Source organism: Ursus maritimus, unplaced genomic scaffold (genome assembly GCF_017311325.1).
Source record: "Ursus maritimus isolate PB19 unplaced genomic scaffold, ASM1731132v1 scaffold_11, whole genome shotgun sequence".
In the NCBI taxonomy this organism is placed as follows: domain Eukaryota; kingdom Metazoa; phylum Chordata; class Mammalia; order Carnivora; family Ursidae; genus Ursus; species Ursus maritimus.
In genome coordinates, this window is record NW_024423453.1 from 7,402,413 (window position 1) to 7,426,514 (window position 24,102).

Consider the following 24,102-nt stretch of genomic DNA (forward strand, 5'->3'; position numbering starts at 1 on the left):
GAGATAATTTTTTACCTAAGAAATTGATGTGCATAACAGGGCTGTTTCGTTTCCCAAACATCTCCCGCCCTCCCCTTCCTATGAAGGGCCTTCCTCCCCTTGGTAGCCCCAGACCTCGGCACTTTTCCTTTATGCAGGATGTTACAGAAACCTCAACTGCCTAGCTGCCTTTTGTGTTTCATATCTTTTGGGGGCTCCCATACATATGTTATTAAATTTGTTTGTCTCTTGTTAACCTGTCTTTTGTCATATTAAACATTAGAGCAGTCACAGAACCTAGAAGGGTAAAATGAAAATTTTTCCTCCCAACACCTTTTTATCACTGGTAATGCTCTTTATATTGATATCTAATTTGTCTGATATTAATATAATTACATTAGCTCTATGATTAGTGTTTGCATGGTTACATCTTTCTTCATCCCTACTTTTAATTCCCCACTTTTAATTCACATTAAAAGTGCATCACCTGTGAACAACATATGATGAAGTCTTTTTTTAATACACTCTGAAAAAAAAAGTCCCTAGCTTTTAATTGGTGTGCTCAGCTTATTTACATTTAAAATAATTATTTATAGAGTTGGTTTAAGTCTACCATCTTGTAATTTGTTTTTCATTTGTCCTATCAGTTCTTCTTTCTTTTTCTCTTTTTTTTTAAAGATTTATTTATTTTTTTGTCAGAGAGAGAGAGAAAGAAAGACCACAAGCTGAAGGCAGACGCTCAATGGACAGAGTCACCCAGGCATCCCTCTTTTTCTCTCTTTTACTGTACTCTTTTCGATTGAGTTCTTTGTTGTATTTTCTCACTTTTAATATTCCCCTTTTCCTCTTCTATCGGCTGTATAGCTATAACTATTTGGGGTGTGTTTGTATGTGTGTGTGTCCTTTATTGTGTCTTTTAGTGATTGCTCTAGGGCAGTGGTTCTCAACAGGGGAAAGCATTGATTCCCAACGAACATTTGGCAACATCAGAATAGATTCTTACAATGCATAGCACAGGCCTCCACGACAAATATTATCTGGCCCAGTATGATAATAATCCTGAGATTAAGAAATCCTGCTTTACAGATTATTATATGCATCCTTCATTAAATATAGACTACCTTGGAATTATATTAAACCATGTTTCCATTAATAGAAGAATCTTACAACTACATATTTAACTTCTCCCTTCTTTTGTGCTACTGTTATATACTTCACTTTTCATGCTACAACTCCTACAATATATTGGGTTTTTTTATTTTTGCTTTATAAGGTCAACTGTTTTTTAAAAATTAAAATAAAATAGTACTTATATTTATATAAATTTCTACTGCTCTTCATTCTTTTTTGTAAATCTGAGTATCCATTTGGTTTCATTTTCACGCAGCCTGATGAGCTTGCTTTAATATTTTTTTCCTTAAATTTCAAGTCTATTTCTTATACCCTAGTTATAAAGTTCAGAGCAGATTTTTAGCATTAAATAGTGACACACATGAAGTTTCAGATATTTATTTTTCAGTGTAAACCCCAACACAATACACCAATATGATTTCGTGCATTTAGAGGGGAAATATTTCCTGGATAAGTGGAAAACTGTGCAGATGGCTTCTGGACGACCTTCATTCTAAGCAGCTTTATAGTGAAATGTTTCATTTAGAAGTCTGGACCTTCTTTCTTCGGTTTTCTGTGATCTACATTCACTGGTAGAACATGTGTTGATCATTGGGACCCAGTTTGTTCCAGGGTTCTAGGTTATTCTTCCTATCCCAACTGACATCTGAATTGAACAATGCCAGGCACAAGACATACAGCACTGTTTCAGTACCTCCTGCCCCAATAAATACTAAAAGGGGGATCAAGCTCAGAGGCTTCTTGACCTGACCAATGATCTGGCGTAATATGGCTGACAGAGGCCTCCTGTCCAAGAGAAGAAAAACCCAAATCTGCAAGGCCCAGCCCTAAGCAATCCCTACACTGAGGATGAACCACTTTAGCATTTTTTTTGTAGTAAAAATCTGTTGTATTGAATTCTCTCAGTATTTACTAGAAAATGTCCATATTTTGCCTCATTTCTGAAAGTTAATTCCCCGAAATGTAGAATTTTAGGTTGACAATTGTTTTCTTTCTTTCTTTCTTTTTTTCTCTCTGCCCTTTAAAAATATCATTCTTTGGCTTGCATTTATTCTAATGGGAGGTCAGGTGGAGTTTTTATTGTTGTTCCCTGTAATGTCTTCTTTCTCCCCAAGATGGTTTTTTTTTTCTTTTTTTCTTTTTTGGGGGATTTCCTCTTTATCTTTCATTTTCCACAATTTGATTATGATATGCCTAGGTGTAAATTCTTATTTTTCATTTTTAGGATTTATTGAGATTTAGGGGTCCATGTTTGGTTGTGTTTTGTTTTGTTTTTGTCAAATGTAAATAATTTTTTTTGCCATTATTTGTTCTTTGAGTACTTTTTCTATCCAATTCTCTCTTTCTACCCCTATTGAAACTAAATCATACAAGTATGTTGGGCCACTTGATATTATCTCATAAGCTAACGACACATATTTTTTCTTAATCCTTTTTCTCTCTGGATTAATTTCAACTGAACTGTTTGTAAATTCAATAATCCTTTCATCTATCAAACCCGCTGTTAAGCCTAACTGATAATTTATTTCTGATATTGTATTTTTCAATACAATTTTAAGTTCTAAAATTTGTTTGCTTCTTCTTAATGTTTCTATTTCTTTCCTGAAATACCATGTATTTCTATTTATTATGTCCATATGTTCTTGTATATGCTTGCACATATTTATAGTTGTTGTACTACAGTTCTCTATAAATTCTAATAAATGGGTTATCTTCTCTAGGTTTGCTTTTATTGTTGTCTTTTTCTTGATTATAGGTCCCATTTTTATTTCCATCTCCATTAAAAAATTAATTTATAGAGATTATATGTAAAACAACAGTGAAGCCAAAGCACATTTTTTGTTCTGTTTTTATTTTTCCCAGAGTATAAGCCCTTTCCTCAGCTATGGTGAGAATGATTATTCAGATTCTTCCAAGAGTCACATTGAACAGAGTCAAGCCATATATATATTTTTTTTAACTCAAGTGTAATTAGCCTTTGATGATGATGATGACGATTTTTTTTTCTTAGTATTTGAGCAGGGAGTAGGTCAGGTTACTTTCAGGTAAATTTGGCTCATCTTCAGATTCAACTCTAGCAGGGGACTTAGAACCCAAACATTGCAAAGATGCAGAGAAATGTATAGTCTATTGTGGTTGTCCAGCCTTTCTTCCATTGCTGCTTTCTTGGCAATATTTGGGTGTGAGTGGCATGTGGAGAGAGAATTGTCAAAATAATTTATTTTCAAATCTGGAGCTTATTCTGGTTATCTATGGCTTCATCACATATTTCCCCAAATTTAACAGTTTAAACATCTGAAATGAAGATGTCTGAGTTGAAACAAAATGATAATATTTGAGGGGTGCCTGGGTGGCTCAGGCAGTTAACCATCTGCCTTTGGCTCAGGTCATGATCCTAGGCTCCTGGGATCCAGCTCTGTGTCAGGCTCCCTGGTCAGCAGGGAGTCTGCCTCTGCCTCTCCCTCTGCCTCTCCCCACTGCTCATGTGCACTCTCTCTCTCAAATAAAGTCTTAAAAAAAAAAACAGTAATATTTGAAATAAAAATATTTTATTATGGGGGGGGTGCCTGGGTGGCTCAGTCAGTTAAGTGTCTGACTCTTGACCTCTGCTCAGGTCTTGATTTCAGGACCATGAGTTCAAACCCCACGTTGGGCTCCACACTGGATATAGAGCCTACTTAAAATTAAAAAAAAAAAAAAAAGTATTATGTGGATCTGGCTGGAGGTAACCAATGGCAAGAAACAAGAATTATCTTGAGGTGGGTCTAATCACAGGCATGCTGGTTGATATCAACCGTTGTCTGGGAACTCTACCTGGGATGACCCAGACCATCCCCACACATCATGTCACATATGAACTCCTTACACTGCACTCAAGGGTTGCAAAATCATATGTCCCAAGAAGGCCAGAGAGAACTGTATCACCTTTATGATTTAGCCTCAAAATTCACAGTTTCCACTATTGTTGAAACTTGACCAGATTCAAGAGGGATCATGGATACTACCACTTGACGGGAGGATGTCAATGTCGCTTTGTAGGGAACAGAATGTAGGATGGAAGATATTGTTGAGGCCATTTTTTGAAAACTCAATCTACTATAGTCTTCTTCCAGATTCCACTGTCTCCCACAAACCCACACTGCTGTCTAAACCTTGGTTGATTTCTCCTGACCTCCATCTTTGGTGGGTCAATTCTTTATCTGCCCATATTTCAAACAGGTGCCTACTCCCAAGTAGGAAGCTGTTTATTTATGAATATATCATTTCTTTCTGAATATTAGTTCATTTAGGCTTTCTTCTGTTTATTGTACCTTGCTGATCTCATAAAAAAAAGATTTTAATTTTGTTAATGTTTTTGTTACCATGTGCCTTTCATGTCCCATATATATATATATATTTTTTTAAAGATTTTATTTATTTATTTATTTATTTGACAGAGATAGAGACAGCCAGCGAGAGAGAGAACACAAGCAGGGGGAGTGGGAGAGGAAGAAGCAGGCTCATAGCGGAGGAGCCTGCTGTGGGGCTTGATCCCATAACGCCGGGATCACGCCCTGAGCCGAAGGCAGACGCTTAACCGCTGTGCCACCCAGGCGCCCCTCATGTCCTATATTTTAATTGGAAGCAGAAATCATTAATATTTACTTTCAATGTCTTTTTTTTTCATTTCTATTAGTTGTTTCAATTAACTCTTCTTTCATATTTTCTTGTTTTCCTTTTTATGACATTAACTATTTTAAACATGCTTATTTTATAGTGTCTGATTGTTTATATTTGGTCTATAAAATCCAGGTATTGTTGTTGTTATTGTTTTCTCTGCTATTCCATGTGTCTGCTCTGCTTTGTGTCATGGTAGTTTGTTTGTAATATATGTTTTCAGGCTCATTTTCAACGTGGTTTTTGATCTATGGAAATCCTGTGCAACCTAGATGGAAAGTATGTGTGTCTCCTCCTCCCCTCCACCGATTGTTTTTGCTTTGCAACAAATCTCAAGAGTATCGATGCCTCAAAACCACTTTTTATGTTAATTTCTTAGTCTGGGGTTCCAAGGTTAAGGTTATTGTAAATCCCAATTCCTTGGTAGAAAGAGAACATTTATTTTCTAATCCAGATCATATGAATATTAACAAATTTGCTTTTTATCTCCTACCCTTCCTACCCCTACTTTCTGATGCTAGAACTTGACTCAGCAGAATACTTTCTCTTTTGCTAGCAGGTTCTATGTTGAGATTTCCCAATAAGGGTACTGAAGGGACAGTACAAGACTTGAAAAAGCAACTTAATTCTTTTTTTGCTACTTCGTTCTCCATATGATGGCAAATGGATCAGCAGCGAAGAGTCCTGGCAGTGTTTACCACAGCGGCCCCAGCCCTCCTGCTCCCGTGGTTAAGTGCCCCCGAGTCCATAGAAGGGGGTTCGCAGGCAGATATCTCCCATCTAGCTTCTCCGTAACCAAAGTGGCAGAGCAGATTTCTATGGCATCCACAGTCTTCTCAGAGGTCTGAATATGTACTTGTAGGGCTGTCATGTAAATGTCTAAATTCCTCTTCTGTTTACTTTCCATCAGTCCTAGGGTGATGACTGCGCCTAGCAGTAGCTACACCTGTCAGACCTTAGTTTCCTTCTAGCGTTAAGCACCATTTACCTATTTAATAATTTCCAATGTTCCTGGCTCAAATTACTAATTCAGGGGCGCCCGGGTAGCGCAGTCGTTAAGCGTCTCCCTTCGGCTCAGGGCGTGATCCCGGTGCTCTGGAATCGAGCCCCACATCAGGCTCCTCAGCTGGGAGCCTGCTTCTTCCTCTTCCACTCCCCCTGCTTGTGTTCCCTCTCTCTCTGGCTGTCTCTCTGTCAAATAAGTAAATAAAATCTTTTAAAAAAAAAAATTACTAATTCAGTTTCTGACCAGGCAAGACAGTTCTGGAACAAACTCTGCCCAGTGGAAGCACTCCATATGAATTATATAGCTGTTCTTATTAGTTCCTCTGTTTGTGAAATGTAAATGTAGGGTGAGCAGAAAAGAAAGCAAACCACTTAATGTGCATTGTACTCATAGACACTGACCCGCTGATGAAGCTCATCACATACCCAAAAGTCAGAAGAATTGGGGCACTGGTGATTCAGCCAAGAATTAAGTTATTTCCTCTTGACTTTCCCTTGGCTGAAATTAAGTAATTTCCTCTTGACTTTCTCTTTTCTCTTTAGCACATCTTTGCATGTCTTTGTTCTTGGAAAATCGCTTAAATGTTCCATTGAGCTATTTAGTTATACAAATGTAAAGTAAAAGACCATTGCAGAAATAAAAGGCATTGAGAGCAGCGATTTTTAAATAAGAGCTAAACCACTCTGTATAACAACACAAAGGTTTGCATTGTAGGCAGAGTTGGTTCACTTGGACTTTTTTTTTGGAGAAATGTTTGGTTTTTAAGCATGAAATTAAGCTATGATGTGCCTGCAAAGTGTTATTCTCATGGAAATATGTTCTCGTTGAGCCATTGTTGAGCACTAAGTTGCTGCAGCCAGCCTTAGTGCACCTAAATTTTCACTTTATAATGTACATAAATATGTACAAAAGAACTAGGCAATGCCTAATCAAGTTAAACCTGGACTGGACTATTGTATATTACTTAAGACTGAATATATAAGACTTTAGGAATCATAATGATACTGGATTATTATATCATGAAGAGAATGTTCTATTTGGTTCCCAAGACAAATACTTCTAGTTGGTAGGGGTGAAGTCTCCCCATAAATCAGTGAATAATCTTACTTTCAATCATCCCGAAAAGAGGCAGATCATGGGACAGACAAGGCCTGAGAGATGGAGAATACTTTCTTCTCTGTAGGCCACACTTTGTTAGAGCCCGACTTCAAGCAGTGGTGTGAAGTATGTCTGAATGTATGTCAAAGAGGTAGAATTTTTAAAAACTTAGTGTTTTTCATAGGATGCTAGAGATACAGGATGCTAGAGATACAGCTCCAAAGGAAAAAATAACTTGATGAACATCTCCTTCAATCTGCGGACAATTTAAAAAAACAGCTAATATTTATATTATATTTAGGGTATTATGTATTATAGGTAATTCTAGTATGGTATATATAGTACATTATAGAAATTAAAGTGTAATCATACTATACTAAGCACTTGCTTTTAATATTATACTAAGCTCTCAATTAAATGCTTTATCATTTATCCTGACAACAAACCCATCAGGTAAATTTTATTATCTCATTATCTATACCTTATAGCCATTGGATCTAGTAACCTGCTCCACTGAATTAAAAGAATGAATTTATGTCCATTCTTGGACCACTGTGGTAATGGAGAGCACAGAATTCTTTCCCTTGCAGGAACTTCCTAACCCCCAGAAAAACATGATTGTAGCAACTGATCTCAAGACAACAAAAAGTGATTAGTAGCCAACAGAGGAACTCTGAGCAGAGATTCATATTTGGAACCACATAATCCAGGAGATAAGAGGTACAGATTGCATGCTGACTGACTCCAGAGTATCCATGAGAAAAACTCTTCATTTGATTTCAGAATAAACCACTAGAGAGAAAGGAACTTTGCAAGGCATGGGGAAGGAAGAGTTCCTGCTACCTGGAAGGTGGATAGAAGGGGTCTCTAGCAAGCTGATATTAAGTGGCCATCACTGTAGGTAATCTCTGTCTCTTACTGGTAAATTGAATAGTCTACCTGGCAAACTGCCATATAAATGAATGCTCTAGCTGTGATAATTAACATATAAATCTTACCGGAATATACTTGACTATTGTCTTTACTGATTTCATAACCACGCCCAAATGCAGGATTAGTGACACAATACTGTGTCATGGCAGAAGCACAACAAGCCTTGTTGTCCAGAGACCTGGGTTTTCTTCATCTTATGCCTTTAATTCAGTGTGCGACTCTGGGCAAATTATGTAATTCTTCTAGAAGTCCTCTTTCTTATCTGTAAAATGAAGGAGTTCATCTGCTTTACAAATATCCCTTCCAGTTATACGGTTTCTCCCTGCTAATTCTGCTTAACTAATAGCAGATCATTCAACTGAATGTTCACAAACTTTTAAAGCTACATTGCAACGAAGATAAGATTCTTGATGTCATATTTGGTGAAAAATTGCATGATAAATTCCAGTAACTGCTTATATTAGCTTCATAATTTAACACATTTCTAGAAAAAAATTAAGTAGCTCAACTCAATTTATTAGAATCCACCCACATTTAAATCCTCATCACTTTCTAAATGTCTGCATTTGTTATCAAACTTAATTAAGCTGGCTATCAATTTATCCTTCCCCCAGGGTCCTGGTATCGAGCCCCACATCAGGCTCCCTGCTTGGTGGGCAGCCTGCTTGTCTGTCTCCCTTTGCCTACCACTCCCCCTCCTTGTGCTCTCTCTCTGTCAAATAAATAAATAAAATCTTTAAAAAATTTTTTTCTTGATAATTTAAAAAACTGAGAAAATACAAAGAAAAAAAAAACTCCCCAAATCCACATTCTTGATATAATATTATTAATATTGTTATTTACCAACTAGCTTTTATTTTCCCCTAGGAATATACGTAAGAAAGAATGTATATGTGTACTTACGAATGCATATGCTTTGTTTTAAACATGACTTGGAACACACAATATATATAATTCTCTATCCTGATTTTTTATATTATTCAGCAGCATTTTGCCATGCTATTAAAGCTTTTTCAAAATATATTTCAGATGGTTGTGTAATATTTTAAGACCATACCAGCAAATTTAGCCATCTTTCAATTACTGAGCAGTAAGTTTGTTTCTGGCTCCTGACAAATATTTCCAAACGATTTTTCAGAATGAATTTCACTATCCCCAGTTCAGGAGAATACTATTTCACTGTCCCCTTGCAAAAACTGAACATTTCATTTGTAAATTTTTGTCGACCTGACAAGCGAACAAGGACTTCTCTTTGTGTTTTAATTTACTTTGTTTTGATTAGTTAAGTCAATTTTTAAATGTTTTAATCATTTCTACTGATTCCGAGGATCGTCCATATCCTCAATGGAGTTCAGATCTATTTTTAATAAGGGTTTATAAGAATGTCTATAGCAAAAAGTATCCATCAGTGTCCGTAATTGTGGTGTCACACGCAACTGTGAAAAATAATAGAGAAATCGCCACATATACCCTTTACCCAGTTTTCCTCAATGGTAACATCTTGCAAAACTGTTATGTAATATCAAAAACAAGACACTGACATTGATACAACCAAGATACAGGTTTTCCATCACCACAAGTTTCCATTCCCTGCTCCCTGACCCCTGGCAACCACGTAATCTGTTCTCTGTTCCTATAATTTTGTCATTTCTAGAATGTTTATATAAATGGAATTACGCAATATGAAAGCTTTTGAGACTGGCTTTTCAATTCCATATAATCCTCTGAGGATTCATTTAATATGTGTGTAACCAATAGTATGTTCCTTTTTGTTGCTGAACAGTATTCCACACCTTTCTTCATAGCTTAATAGTTGAATTTTAAAGATTATTTCATGAATATATTTGTTTGATTTTAGGGGCTGAAAGAGGGATAGAAAATGTAGTTGCTATTTAGGAAGTCATTCAGTCATCCCACTAACATTCACTGATTACAGACTATTGGGCCAAACATATTCTTATACACTTGGTTACAAAAACGACTAAGACCCAAATAAGGTCAAAATTATTTAGGTAGTAGTGCTAAGACTGAAATCCAGTTCGGCCTAGATTCAGGAAACAAAATGAATGGCTCACCATTTTTTCATTAAAAACAATTTTCTAAAATGTAACAATTTTCCTAGGTTAAATTAAAACAGGCTATAAAAATAGACACAATTTTTAAAAAGGCATTTTATCCAAAGGACTGGGCGCTTATTAAACCATGCCTTATATCCGATTTTTTCCCCTTATATTCGATTTTAAGGCCAACTACAAAAACCGAGTTTTACAGGAGCACTTGAGGATGCAGACCAAGTCGCGTCTGGGTAGCTATCTCTTCCCATCTACTACAGATCCGGGCAGCACGCTTGGATCGGAAAGGCTGGTGTCCCTGAAAAACCCTAGCCCTCTTACTTCCTCTGGACGACAACCACCCATCCGAAATGATTTGAAGATCTGATTTTCAACAAAACAAAAAGAGGCCACTAGATCGCCATTAAAAAGTTTCTCCACAATATTGACAGTATAGAGATAGAAACGCAAACTAGAGACCAGAAGAGAAAAAATTCTTGGTGTGTGGAAAACTTCAATCAGTCCCTTGACTCTATTTGCCACTTACGGTGCGGTATTAACAAAACCTAAGCGCACAGTGCACAGATTAAGTGCCCCTTCTCATACCATGACTCCTGGCCTTGGGCTCTAGGTAAGCCGCTCACAAGGTACAAAGTTCCAAGGTTGAGCCTTGACCGTTGCGACACAAGGAAATGCTCAGGAGCCAGAGGCGGGAAATGCAAGGAGAAAAGGAGATTTCTAGTCAGGTCAAGGTCCAACGAAACAAACACCCACAACCAGGAATTGAGCTAGCCGCAAGGTAGAGGCTGCAGACTCTGGAGCTTGTGGAAGTGACGTAAGAACCAGTGGCCGGAGGAGGCGGGGCCGCAGAGGGAGGGCGCCCTATTGGGGCCCGGGAGAGGCCGGGGGTGTGGCAGCGCCGGCAGCTAGGCGTCGGCCAGGGTGCACGGGAGGGCGGGGCCTGGGTGCGCAAGGCGCGCGGACTGGCTTCCTTTAGGGGCTGGAGGCGGTCACTTGTGCTAGGTTGGGGTCCGGAGGCGAGCGAGGGGCCATGCGGACGGCGAGGGAGTCCAAAGCCCGCAGCCTCACACTCCTCACTCAAACGGCGGTGACTCGGGGGCCGGTGGAGTAACCGCTGCTTTTGTTCGGAGCGCCTGTCCCTCCTGTCACCTCAGCCCCTCACGCCGCCGCGCTCCGGCTGGCCCGCCCTTGGTCTCCGAAGCCTCATTCGGCTGGTGCCGCGCGGATGCGGCTGCCGGGCCTGAGTGTGGGATTTGAGCGGGAGGAGGAGGAGCAGCGGCGCCTGGGCGGCATGCGATGGGGAACTGCTGCTGGACGCAGTGCTTCGGGCTCCTCCGCAAGGAAGCGGGGCGGCTGCAACGTGTAGGAGGCGGTGGAGGGTAAGCCCGCTGGGGGAAGGGCCGGGCTCCTACTGGCTCCTCCTGTTCGGCCCCTTGCGGGGAACCCCCTTCACTGTCTCGGCTGCGACGGCTTGGAATAGGCCGGGCGCCCCTCTGCCCTCACCACTTAACGGGCGTCGAGCTGGTGGTCCTAGTGGAGGCCCTGGTCGAGACGGGCCTCCCAGGGAAAGAGCTAGAGAAGGGGGCTGGCGTTGCTCTTGCCGCCTCCAGCAAGACTCCCTCCGATCGCGCTGTCACGCGGGGTAAGAGTCATGGAGGGCATCATACTGGGAAGCATGAGGCACCCTCCTACGAAAGGGCAGTAGAACGGGCTCCACAACAACCCGGACACACCCTACGTTGAGTTTGGGCTTGATGCCAAAGGTTGTAGCTTTGTATTTGACCCTCCCTGTGGCTCTCACAGAGCCGCTGAGGATCTGGCTCCAAAAAGTTGATGCCTCAGAGGGAATTTTAGTAAAAGTCATTTGGATGCTATAGTAAAATAAGTAAGGTCCCAGACTTTGAATAACTCTTTGACACGTACGAAGACTTGCCGAATTGCTGGGTTTTCAGTGGGCTTTCGGATTCTTGGTATTGATAGTAAGAGAAGCTGTGTGTAGCTTTTCCGTATTAATATTGTGGTTATTTCCAGAGGAATGCTGTACTCTGAGTGCTACCTATAAGCTCTGTTAATACTAGAGAAGTAACAGTCCTTCTGAACCTTCTTCTCGATTAAAACTGGTATATGTAAAACTGACATGCATAGGTTTTCTACTCACACCATCTATAAAATAATAGAATTTCATAATATTCCATTTTTGTGAGTTTTTTTATTTCTTAGGGTATTGAAAAAATTAGAACAAATTCCTTTGAAGTTGGCTTTGTTGTTGTAAAATGTTTCCTAGGAATTCAAACTTAGAATGAAAAATCGGAACCAAGCCACTTTACCTAAGGAGTAAGACTTTTTGCACTTTATGGTACGGATTGCTAAATTTTCAGGATCTCTCTCATTCAACCAACATTATCAGGTCATAAGGCATTCTGAATACATAAACTGAGGCCACATGATTTATAATTAGGATGTTTTGGTGATAGAGATACTATATTTGATTCATTCATTGGTTCATCAGGCACAGATTCATTGTGTTCATTGAGTTTCCTCTCTGCTAGAAGGTAACCAAGATTGTATACTAACTATCCCTGAATGGAAACGTAAGGAATTAAAGATTCTGTGCCTAGAAGAGCTATTACTGTCAAAGGGGAACATGACAGCTGTTTTTATCACATCAGAGAGAATCATCTAATTTATTTTTAATTTTTGTGTGCAGGTGCACCTATGTAGTCAAGTATGCTTCAATAGGTTTCCCTAAGGACTAGATGCCACAAAAGTCTCTGGCTTTGTTAATATTTTCTTTGTAGTTGTGTTGTAGCATGTTAAATTCTAATTGTAGAAATCGAGTCTTATACTCTCATTGGGTAAGCAAAAATCACTTGTATTTGATTTTGGACTACACTGTGGTATCTGGGATTTTTGTTTTGTTCTTTCGTTGTGATTTTGCAAACTAATTATGTTTTCCTTAGAGGGTAGCATTAAAATTGTAAATTTTATTCCTTGAGCAGGTGAGGTTGGCAGCATGGGGAAGGGGCTCAGAGAAATCAGTGAATTAGTGTGTTAATTGTCTGTAGATACGCAATAAAAACATTATAGTTTTATCTGTATTCTGTTAGGGGCAAAACTTGAACAAACACATCTTGTTGAAGCAGTGAATGTCTGTGGGTGTGGACACTGTCATCTAAAACCTTATTAATAGTGATATCGATACTGTTTTATTTCAGTCCATAAACATAGGTTTGGACAGTTCCCTTACTTGAATATTCTGAATAACTTACTGTTTTACATTAATTTCCACATTGTTTTAGGACTTTCTAGTAAGCATGCGGAGACAGGTGGATATAGTTAATTGTTATTTACAGAATAAAGTTAAAGTTTGCCTCTCATTTTAGTTACTTTCCTTTTTTTAAAATCACCTGGTAATTCTGATTTTCTTTTAAGTGTAGATCTAGATAGTTAACTAATAGTCCATCTGAGGGCAAAAAATCAGGGGTAATCACAAAGACTTGATCTGATTTATATTTGTCACTGTAGTGGCCACAGGTAGAATAATCCTGGGCTTTTTAAGACTGTTTTAGGCTGGACATCACAAGGGTGCGTTATGATCTAGGGCCTGAGCCTGACAGATTTCTCAAGGACATCTCAAAAGTCAGATCACTCAGTTTTCACTATCCAGTTTCAAAACCAGAATTAATGTTTTCGTTTATAAAATATAAGAGAATTCTAGATTTTATATTCTAGAATATCTGTCAGTAGTCAAAATATTAATATCAGTGTTGAGATATGTCAGAAACCTTGCTACTAATAAAATTATTTGGGGATTAGAGCAGAGGGAGTTAAATATCTTTAAGGAATAAAATTCAGACATCCTAATGAGTCATCCTTTCTCACTGTAGGGAGTTTTGTTTACCAACACATTCTAGAGGGCTCCACCTGCTGGTCGGTTCTTGGGCAGTACTAGAAATCTTTTGTATAGATAATTTTGGTGTTAGTTTTTTTCTCAAACTGAAGACCCATTTGTTTTGTTGTGTTGTATTTTCCCATTTTAATCTTGCCATATAATTTCACACAGTGGTTCCAGTTAGAATGTACTGTAGTTTTATATAAAGGTATGATCATGTTTTGTATCCTTGATATTTAACATTTGTTGGCTTTTTGGCTCCAGCAGCGAAGTTGCCCTTAGGGAATAGTGTATGGTGATTTGCTATTTTCTTTCCTGGTAAAAAATATTTTAGTAATAGCTGCCAACATTTCGATTACTTCCTATATGTGCTGGCTCTGTTGTGCTTATCTTATTTATTCCTCATCACAATCCTGTCAGGAAGATAAGTACTATTACATACATTACAGATTGAAAACTGAAGAATGGAAAGTTTAACTTGATGAAGATAGCTGAACTGGGATTGAGCCCAGTCCCTCTGAATTCAGAGCCTTTACCCTTAACCACTAATGGCTCATGGCTTTTTGTTTTGTAGGTAACGCATGCATACATCTGAAAAACTTGCCTCTTTATTCTGTGTGATAAAACTGTTCTTTTCTTGAAAATATGCACTTGACCTCTGCAACATTATTTTTATTATTTTCCTGTTTATCTTCTGACTAGTTCTTACTCTATCTGCCTATTAAATACAAAATTTTTCTGTCTTATTTAGTTCCCTTCACACATATACCCAACCCTGAAGAAATTTCATACATTCCTATGATTTTCAACTACCATGACTTCCAGATCTCATGTCTTCTAAACAGACCTCTTTTCAAAGGTTCACTATATTTTCAGTTGCCAACTAAAGGGATACACTTGGATATATGAAGGCTCCTCAAATCAACCTATCTAAAATACCTAACAAATATCTAGAATAGATATTTCTTTCCCCCAAGATTTCTTCTTCCTCTGCTTCACGTATTCTCTCATTCCCTTAACAGCTGCATTCACAGTTTCCAAGCTACAAACTCAACTTCATAGTCCTCTACCTCTCTCTTATCAACTATGTTAATCTCTCCTTAACTTACTGAACCTGTTTCCTTTGTTGGTACTTGTGCCTTAAACTTTGTCTTTCAAATCACCAGGTCTCCCCTTCTTCTTGACTATTCTCCCCTCTTGTATCTCTCATACTTCAGTCCCATCTTCCCTTTCTGTCATTGGAGTTAGTCTTTCTAAAACCCATACTGGATCATACCATGCCCTTGCTTAACCACTTTCTCTGTGTCCCATTTCCTGCAGCTAATTTGCTCAGCCTTTTTTCCCTTCTGTGACAGATGATGAGTTGCATGGCATTCAGATGTGCAACATAACGTCCATTTCTATGCTCAGGATTTTATGCGTTTAGGGGTAAAGAGTGTAATCTCACTCTTTGTTCTCTTGTTCAGAAAATCATGTCAGAATACAAATCAGTGGGAATAACATTAAAAGGAAAACAATCTATTCTAATTTCAAAAAACTTAACTCATTCATAACTTTTTTGATAAATGGTAACCTTCCATTCATTGAGAGTAGTATCAAATTTAAACTCCTGACAAGGGGCACCTGGGTGGCTCAGTTGGTTAAGTGTCTTTCTCTTAATTTTGGCTCAGGTCGTGATCTCAGGGTCATGGGATCGAGCCCTATCAGATTCTTTCTCTCCCTCTCAATCTGTGCCCCAACCCCCGCATGCATGGTCTCTCTAAATAAATAAACTCCAACAAGATAACTATAATCCAGGGGGCCTGGGTGGCTCAGTCGTTAAGCGTCTGCCTTCGGCTCAGGGCATGATCCCAGCGTTCTGGGATCGAGCCCCGCATCAGGCTCTTCCACTATGAGCCTGCTTCTTCCTCTCCCACTCCCCCTGCTTGTGTTCCCTCTCTCGCTGGCTGTCTCTATCTCTGTCAAATAAATAAATAAAATCTTACAAAAAAAGAGATAACTATAATCCATTTTACCAGCCTAATTGTGTTTTCTAATTATATTTTCCTTAGTGTATACCATTAAAATTGTAGATTTTACTTCCTGCTCACATGAGCTTGGCAGCATAGGCAGGGAATTCTCTGCCATTCTTTCATTTGCCACATCCCCAATATGCTATATACTAGATGAACTATACCCATTCCTGTTTTCTTAAAATACAGTGTTCTCTCATCCTTGCCTTTGTGTGTGATATTTCTTCATTTCCTGTTCTTCGTGAGCTTTTACTTATCCTTAAGTATTGCTTTTTCTATGAAACCTGCTCCACCCCCCTGAGACAATATTATCTCCCTGAGGAAGTAATATTTCTATAGGCTTAAATCTGTTTTATAACAGGGATTGGCAAGCTTTTTCTTTAACGGGACAGTTAATACATATTTTAGTCTTTGCAGGCCATAAGGCAACTACTCTACATTGCTCTATTAGTACAAAGACAGACAATATGTAAACAAATGCATGTGACTGTTAAAATAAAACTTTGCCTTTCAGAAACAGGCAGTGGGCCAGATTTGGCCTATGGACCACAGTTCGCTGACTTTTAGTATCTTCCTTAGCATGGGATGAGAGCTCCTCAAGGTCAGGGACTATGCTTTATCTTTCTCTCTCTCTACTCTTAGTGTCTCGTGTTTGTTGAATGAATAGCCAGAGAGTATTATTTTTGAACTTGTAAAATTTAGAAAACAGAGTTTTCTCTTATTCTTCTTTTTCTTTTAGATGATTGTCTAACTTTGGCAAAGAAATCATTCATTGACCGAGTTAGATGCATATCCTACTAGTTTTATGTTGATTCACTTAAAAAAAAAGATCATATAGAGTACCAATGAGCATTTAATATTTTATCATAATATATGTTGCTAAAATAGTAATCAATAGTGTCATTATTGAGAGATTCAGTTTAGTTTTCTGCATGTTTGTCAGCTTTGTAAACTAGACACGTATAAGATGTTTCTCTTGAAATTTCAGAATTTAGGAAGGAAAACAGTAGTAGATTTAAATGGATATGAATTTCCTGAATATTCTGTATTTTACCTCAAAGACTCTCCAGGGCTGTGTTTTGAACCTCACTCTGTTCTTCCATAATACATGTTTTCTTTAATGTATTTTTCCTGGGTGATGGCATGAAAACACATGGCTTTCCCTATTATGTGCATACTAATGAGCCTGGTCATCTCAGTGTTAGCTCTGAAATTTCATATTGCCCACTCAGTAGTTCCATTTGGGTATCAAACATAACTTCAAAATCAGTTTGCAAAGCCAACCTCATCTTTCTTTCCTTCTCATAGGCCTTTCCTCTTTTTTTTTCTTTTGCAAAGCCCCAGCCATTTCTGCTACTTTGTGCCCTACCTTGTGAGTGGTAACAGTATACAGTCACCTAAACCATGAACCTGAAAATCATGTTAAACTCCTCCCTTTCAATCACCCTTCAAATCCAGGTTGTCAGGTTCTGTAGATTATACCTTCTGAATGGCCCCTACATCTTTCCAACTTGCTACATCTTCCCTGCCTTAGTATAGACCCTTCCATCTTCTATATATTTGTATCTCTACCCTCTTGCTGATACCTTTTTGAGCTTATGTCTCTCTATCTGAAAACCAAACAGAAAGAAACACTAAGCCTTACTTAGACTCCTGCATCTCCCCCTAGCTACTACCCTACTTCCTGTCCTTTCCCTTTAACAACCTAAAGAATTGTCTTGATATCTCCATTTCCTCATTTCTTACTCAGTCTTCAAGGCAAGCTAACGTTCATTATCCCTGCTACTGCTGCCTTTGTTGCCCCCCACCAGTATAACATCAAAACAGCCATTATAATCCAGTGGATATTAGTGATGCTTACTGTACTTGATCTTTTAGCTGCATTTGATGCTGTTGGCTCTCCCTTCACTCCTGTAATTTCATACTTACCGTATTTTCTGTCTGCCTTCCTGGGTAGTGGATTTAAATTGATCTATCTTCCCTATCTTCTATGAATGATCATTTTCATCACTTCAATCATTAAATGTTAGAGTCCTTCAAAATTGAATTAGACTCTTCTCCTACTATACTTTCCTTAAAGCATAGCGTGCATGTAGTCACTAATCTTTGACTCTGTTGCCCATCATCCCACATTTCTTAGTCCATCCCCAAAACCAGATTTTTTTTATACCTCCTAGTTTTTCAGCCTATCCATTTTTCTCACCACTGCCACCTTAGTCTAAGCTGTCCTCATTTTTTGCCTAGATTTCCAACACCCTGTGTTAAAATAACTCTCTTCCTCATTAACCATTTTCTGACACTGCTTTATTCTCTCATGGCACTTAACCACTCCATGACTTTGTAAACTGTTTGTTGTCTGTTCGCCTTTAATACAGTATAAATTTCATGAGGTCAGGCACTTTTATTTGTTTATTCGTATATATCCAGTATAGCAACAGTGCTCGCCAGTATTAGGCACTGAATAAATATTTGTTGACTGAGTGGGTAGACTACCAGTGGGTCCACCCACATCCATTCCTGACCTTTGTCAGTTAATCCTGTATTTTGGAATCAAAGTAATCATAAATGTAAATCAGTGATACAAACACAACTTAAAATTCTTCAGTGGCTTATTGTACTTTTAGAATAAGCACTGAAATCATTAATGTTTAATGTAGGTTTCAAGGGGGGTTGTGGGCCTCATCTGTGTCACATTCTTCCTTGAATCCATTTCTTCTCATTTTACTTACTTAACTCCTACTCATCTTTTAGATGCCAGCTCAAGGATTATTTCCCACAGAAGTCTTCCCAAACCATCTCCTACTCTCAGGGGATAAGTCCTCACACCATCATGGAATCATCTTCCTTTTCTTTTGAGTACTTCTTCAAGTTTTTATTATACCTGAAATAGTGTGATTATTTAGTTAATATCTGTCTTCTGCTTCCAATGTAAAGGAAGGAGTCCATGCCTGTTTTTGCTGACCATTGAATACTCAGCTCCAAGTTATATATGCCTAATATGTAGTATTAGGCAATAAATACTTGTTCACAGAATTAATGAGTATGTTTCTTAAATGTATCTTGCTTTTTTCATTCCCCCTTGCCTTTGGTACCTGCTACTCCCTGAAATATTTTTTCTCACTACTTGGGGCCAGGCTAATTCCTCCTCCATCTGATCTTTGATGCCTCTCATCTGAACATATGCCACTCAGAGCATGGTAGTTGTTAATTTTCCTGCATATCTACCCCCATTAGACCCTAAGCCTCTTGGGTACATGGGTCAGTTTTTATTCACTTCTGTATTTTAACTACAGAGATATATATGTCTGTCATTCAGTAATCCAGAGAACTTCAATTAGAATTAGAAAGTTCAATATCATAGACACATAAGTAGCAACAGTTTCTAAAAGAAGAAGATGGTCAGCAATTTCAGATGCTGCACACAGATTACAGAGGACAAATAAGGGAGAACCAAAAGACCGCTAAAGTCCCTTCTAGTTACTAATTTCCTCTAAATCTGGCCCCTTTTAAACAGCAGTGACCTTCATACCATGGATCTTTTTTGAACACAATGCTATGAACCTAGAAATCAACCACAAGAAAAAGTCTGGAAAGACCACAAATACATGGAGGTTAAATAATATGCTACTAAACAGTGGATGAGTGAAGCAAGAAATCAAAGAAGAAATAAAAAATTACATGGAAACAAATGAAAATGAAAACATGACAGTCCAAAACCTCTGAGATGCAGCAAAAGCAGTTCTAAGAGGGAAGTTTATAGCAATATAGGCCTACCTCAAGAAGCAAGAAAAATCTCAAATAAACAACCTAATCTTGCACCTAAAGGAGCTAAAAAAAGAAAAACAAACAAAACCCAGAACCAGCACAAGGAAGGATTAATAAAAATTAGAGCAGAAATAAATGGTATAGAAACTTAACAACAACAACAGTAGAACAGATCACTGAAACCAGGAGATGATTCTTCGAAAAAAATCAATAAAATTGATAGGCCTTTAGCTAGATTCGTCAAGAAAAAAACAGAAAGGACTCAAAAAAATCACAAATGAGAAGAGAATTTGTACAAACAGTTGTCAGAATATTATGAAAAATTATATGTCAACAAATTGGACAACCCAGAAGAAATGGATAAATTTCTTGAAATGTATAATTTACCAGAGCTGAGGCAGGAAGAAATAGAGAATTTGAACAGACCAATTACCAGGTAAGAAATTAATCAGTAATAAAATAAAACTCCCAACAAACAAAAGTCCAGGGACCATATGGCTTCACAGGGCAATTCTACCAAACATTTAAAGAATTATTACCTCTTCTCAAACTAGTCCAAAAAAATAGAAAGGAAGGAAAACTTCCAAATTCATTCTATGAGGCCAGCATTAAACTGATATCAAAACCAGATAAAGGTGCCACCAAAAAAGAGAACTACACGCCAATATCTCTGATGAACATAGATGCAAAAGCCCTCAACAAAATAGTAGCAAACTGAATTCAACAATATATTAAAAAAAAATCATTCACCACAATCAAGTGGGATTTATTCCTGGGTTGAAGGGTGGTTCAGTATTCACAAATCAATCATTGTGATATATCACCGCAGGAGGAGAAAGGATAAAACCATATGGTCATTTCAATAGATGCAGAAAAGGCATTTCACAAAGTACAACATCCATTCATGATAAAAACTCTTTAACAAAGTAGAGTGAGAGGGAAAACCTCAACATGGTGAAGGCCATATATGAAAAACCCACAGCAAACAACATACTCATTGGGGAAGAACTGAGAGCTTTTCCCCTCTGGTCAGGGACAAGACAAGACCACCTTTATTCAACATAGTACTGGAAGTCATAGCCACAGAAATCAGACAATAAAAAGAAAAAGACTCCAGATTGGTAAGGAGGAAGTAAAACTTTCACTATTCGCAGATGACATGATCCTATATATAGAAAATCTAAAAGACTCCACCAAAAAAACTAAAACTGATAAATGAATTCAGTAAAGTTTCAGGATACAAAAATCAATGTATAGAGATGTATTGCATTTCTATATACTAATAATGAAGCAACAGAAAGATAAGAAAAAAATCCCATTTACAATTGCACCAAAAATAATAAAGCACCTATGAATAAACTTGACCAAAGGTGAAAAACCTATACTCTATAAAACATTGATGAAAAAAATTCAAGAAGAACCAAAGAAATGGAAAGATAATCTATGCTCATGTATTGGAAGAACAAATATTGTCAAAATGTCTATTCTACCCAAAGCAATCTACACATTTAATGCAATTGCTATCAAAATACCAATAGCATTTTTTACAGAACTGGAACACATAATCCTAAACTTTGTATGAAACCACAAAAGACGCTGAGTAGCCAAAGCAGCCTTGAAAAGCAAAGCTGGGGTTATCACAATTCCAGACCTCATGTTACATTACAAAGCTGTAATCAAGACAGTGTGGTACTGGCACAAAAACAGACACATAGATCAGTGGAACAGAATAGAGACCCCAGAAGTGGACCCTCAACTCTATGGTCAACTAATCTTCGACAAAGCAAGAAAGAATATCCAATGGAAAAAGGACAGTCTCTTCAACAAATGACATTGGGAAAATTGGACAGCCATATACAGAAGAATGAAAGTAAAAATAAACTGAGACTACACAACTACAATGAGCTATCACCTCACACCTGTCAGAATGGCTAAAATCAACAAAAGAAACAACAGGTTGGCAAGAATGTGGAGAAAAAGGAACCCTCACTGCACTGTTGTTGGGAGTGCGAACTGGTGCAGCCACCGAAAGAAACAGTATGGAAGTTTCTCAAAAAGTTAAAAATAGAACTACCATACAATCCAGCACTACTAGGTAACTACTCAAAAAATACAAAAACACTAATTCAAAGGGATACATGTGCTCCTATGTTTATAGCAACATTATTTACAATAGTCAAATCATGGAAGCAGCTCGTGTGCATCTGTAGATGAATGGATAAAGATGGGGTATATATATATTCAGCTGTATAAAAGAATGAAATTTTTCTATTTGCAACAACATGTATGGGGTTAGAGAGTATAATGCTATATGAAATAAGGCAGAGAAAGACAAATGCCATAAGATCTCACTCGTGGAATTTAAGAAGCAAGCAAAGGGGGGAAAAAAGAGACAAAGCAAGAGACAGATTCTTAACTATAGAGAACAAACTGATAGTTACTAGAGGGGAGGTAGGTAGGGGGAATGGGTCACACAGGTGATGGGGGTTAATAAGGGCACTTGTCCTGATGAGCACTGGGTGATGTATGGAATTGTTGAATCACTATATTGTACACCTGAAATTAATACACCACTATGTTAACTGAAATTAAAAACTTTAAATAAAGGGCAGTGACCTTTTTTTAACCCAGGTTTTCTGTCTTAAACATGTTTAGTAGAAAGAGTTGTCTTTCTCTTCCAAGGCAGAAAATAAATTTTCTAAACATCCATTCTTCCTAAATTTGCCTTCATTAATAAGGGACTTAATAAACAGTAAATAGTATTACTTTATTAAAATCACCTATGTTGGGACGCCTGGGTGGCTCGGTCAGTTAAGTGTCTGCCTTTGGCCTAAGTCGTGATCCAAGGGTCCTGGGATCGACTCCTGCATCAGGCTCCCTGCTCAGCGAGGAGCCTGCTTCTCCCTCTGCCTACCACTCCACCTGCTTGTGTGCTCTTTCTCTCTGACAAATAAATAAAAATCTTTAAATTAAAAATCACCTATGTTGATGCTGTCCCTACCTGGAAAATCTACTGATGGATCATCCCTTGAGATTTGAATTATTAAACCTTCATTGAAGTATTTGATAATAATTGAAAAATGATATGTCTATCATCTTTATTATAATAGCTTTTGCAGGGCATCTGATTTGTAACCTTTCCAATCTTTTGTTCAGAAAAAAAAGTCTTGGGAAGCTTTTAATTTTTAATACACTTTGGAACAATTTACCATGGTTCTTCATTGTTTGTTTATAATGTTAAACAGAAGATGTAGGGAAAGACTGCCCTATTTTATTTTAACATATAGAAGAGTATGAAAAAAAGGAATAATACCAATGTAGGATTTGTGAAATTTTTTCACTTCTCTTTTAGTTAAGTCACTTTAGTGTAAAAGAGTACCTGCTGTGCAAAATAACATGTAGAAGCATAAAAACTGCATTTTTGGTCTACTCTTTATGAGACTGATTTTATTAATGAAAGATTGTCTTGATATCTGCTTTGATAACATTGATAAATATATATGCAAGAATCTTCACTTGTGTAATACATTTACTTTTAAACTCTCCCAAATTTTTAAAAAAGATTTATTTATTTAAGAAAGAGCACAGTGGGGAGGGGAGAAGGAGATGGAGAGAGGATCTCAGGCAGACTCCCTGCTGAATGTGAAGCCCATTACAGCCTGGATCCCACGACCCTGAGATCATGACCTGAGCCAATCAAGAGGTGGAAGCTTAACCAGCTGAGCCACCCAAGTGCCCCAGTCTTCCAAATTTTTTTACGTGCCCCCATCATTCAGAGTATGTTAGCCTGCCTTTTCTCCCTCTTTAATGTCCTTTACGTGTTTGAGTCCACTTTAACATTTTTGGCAGTAGTAGAATGAATATACAGAAACTTTACTTTGTTTAGAGACATAAGGGATATAAGGATTATGTACAAATGAATGTCCGTGGATGACTTTGGGGAGCTCTAGACTGTAGGGAAGAAGAAAAATAACCTACTATTTTCTTTAAATCATTGTTTTTGGAGCTGCTTTGTTTCAGCAGCTCAGCTTTCACCATAATTATATGACTGAATATATATGCTCTTATGGGGCACCTGGGTGGCTCAGTTGTTAAGCGTCTGCCTTCAGCTCAGGGCGTGATCCTGCCGTTATGGGATTGAGCCCACATCAGGCTCCTCTGCTGGGAGCCTGCTGCTTCCTCTCCCACTCGCCTGCTTAGAATAGTAGATTGTTGCCCACATTATTTCTAACTTCCCCTTTCCCTCCAGGACATATGGCTGAATTCATAAAAATTAAATGCACACATGATGTAACTTTAACCATTTTCTTTACAGCTCAGCTTTATTTTTTGTGATACTGGTGTATTCCTAGAGGACTCTTCCAGCTTCTCACATCACTTAGTTCTTTATTCTTTTCACCCTGGCATTTAAGTCTTATGCCTTGGATTTGCCACATTTATTTTTTCTCTTGTACTTTCATTCTTGACTCCTGCTGCTTTCATATTATGTCCCCATTAGGATTCTGACTGTCCTCTCCATCATGTCATTTTCCAGTCCATCCCCCACCCAGATGATTT

The 24,102-nt window shown here is 38.0% G+C and overlaps 1 protein-coding gene and 1 pseudogene across 1 annotated transcript in view; one reads left to right on the plus strand and one right to left on the minus strand.

The window, feature by feature from the left end:
• Nucleotides 1-1,474: 1,474 nt before the first annotated feature.
• On the minus strand, nt 1,475-5,674 carry LOC103661836 (annotated as a pseudogene).
• A 5,142-nt stretch (nt 5,675-10,816) lies between these two features.
• AP1AR (adaptor related protein complex 1 associated regulatory protein) overlaps nt 10,817-24,102 on the plus strand; it is a 40,192-nt gene continuing 26,906 nt past the window's right edge. Inside the window, exon 1 of the mRNA XM_008689434.2 lies at nt 10,817-11,255. Within this exon, the coding sequence (XP_008687656.1) occupies nt 11,173-11,255 (83 nt within the window). The 5' untranslated portion in view covers nt 10,817-11,172. The remainder of the gene's footprint in view (nt 11,256-24,102) is intronic.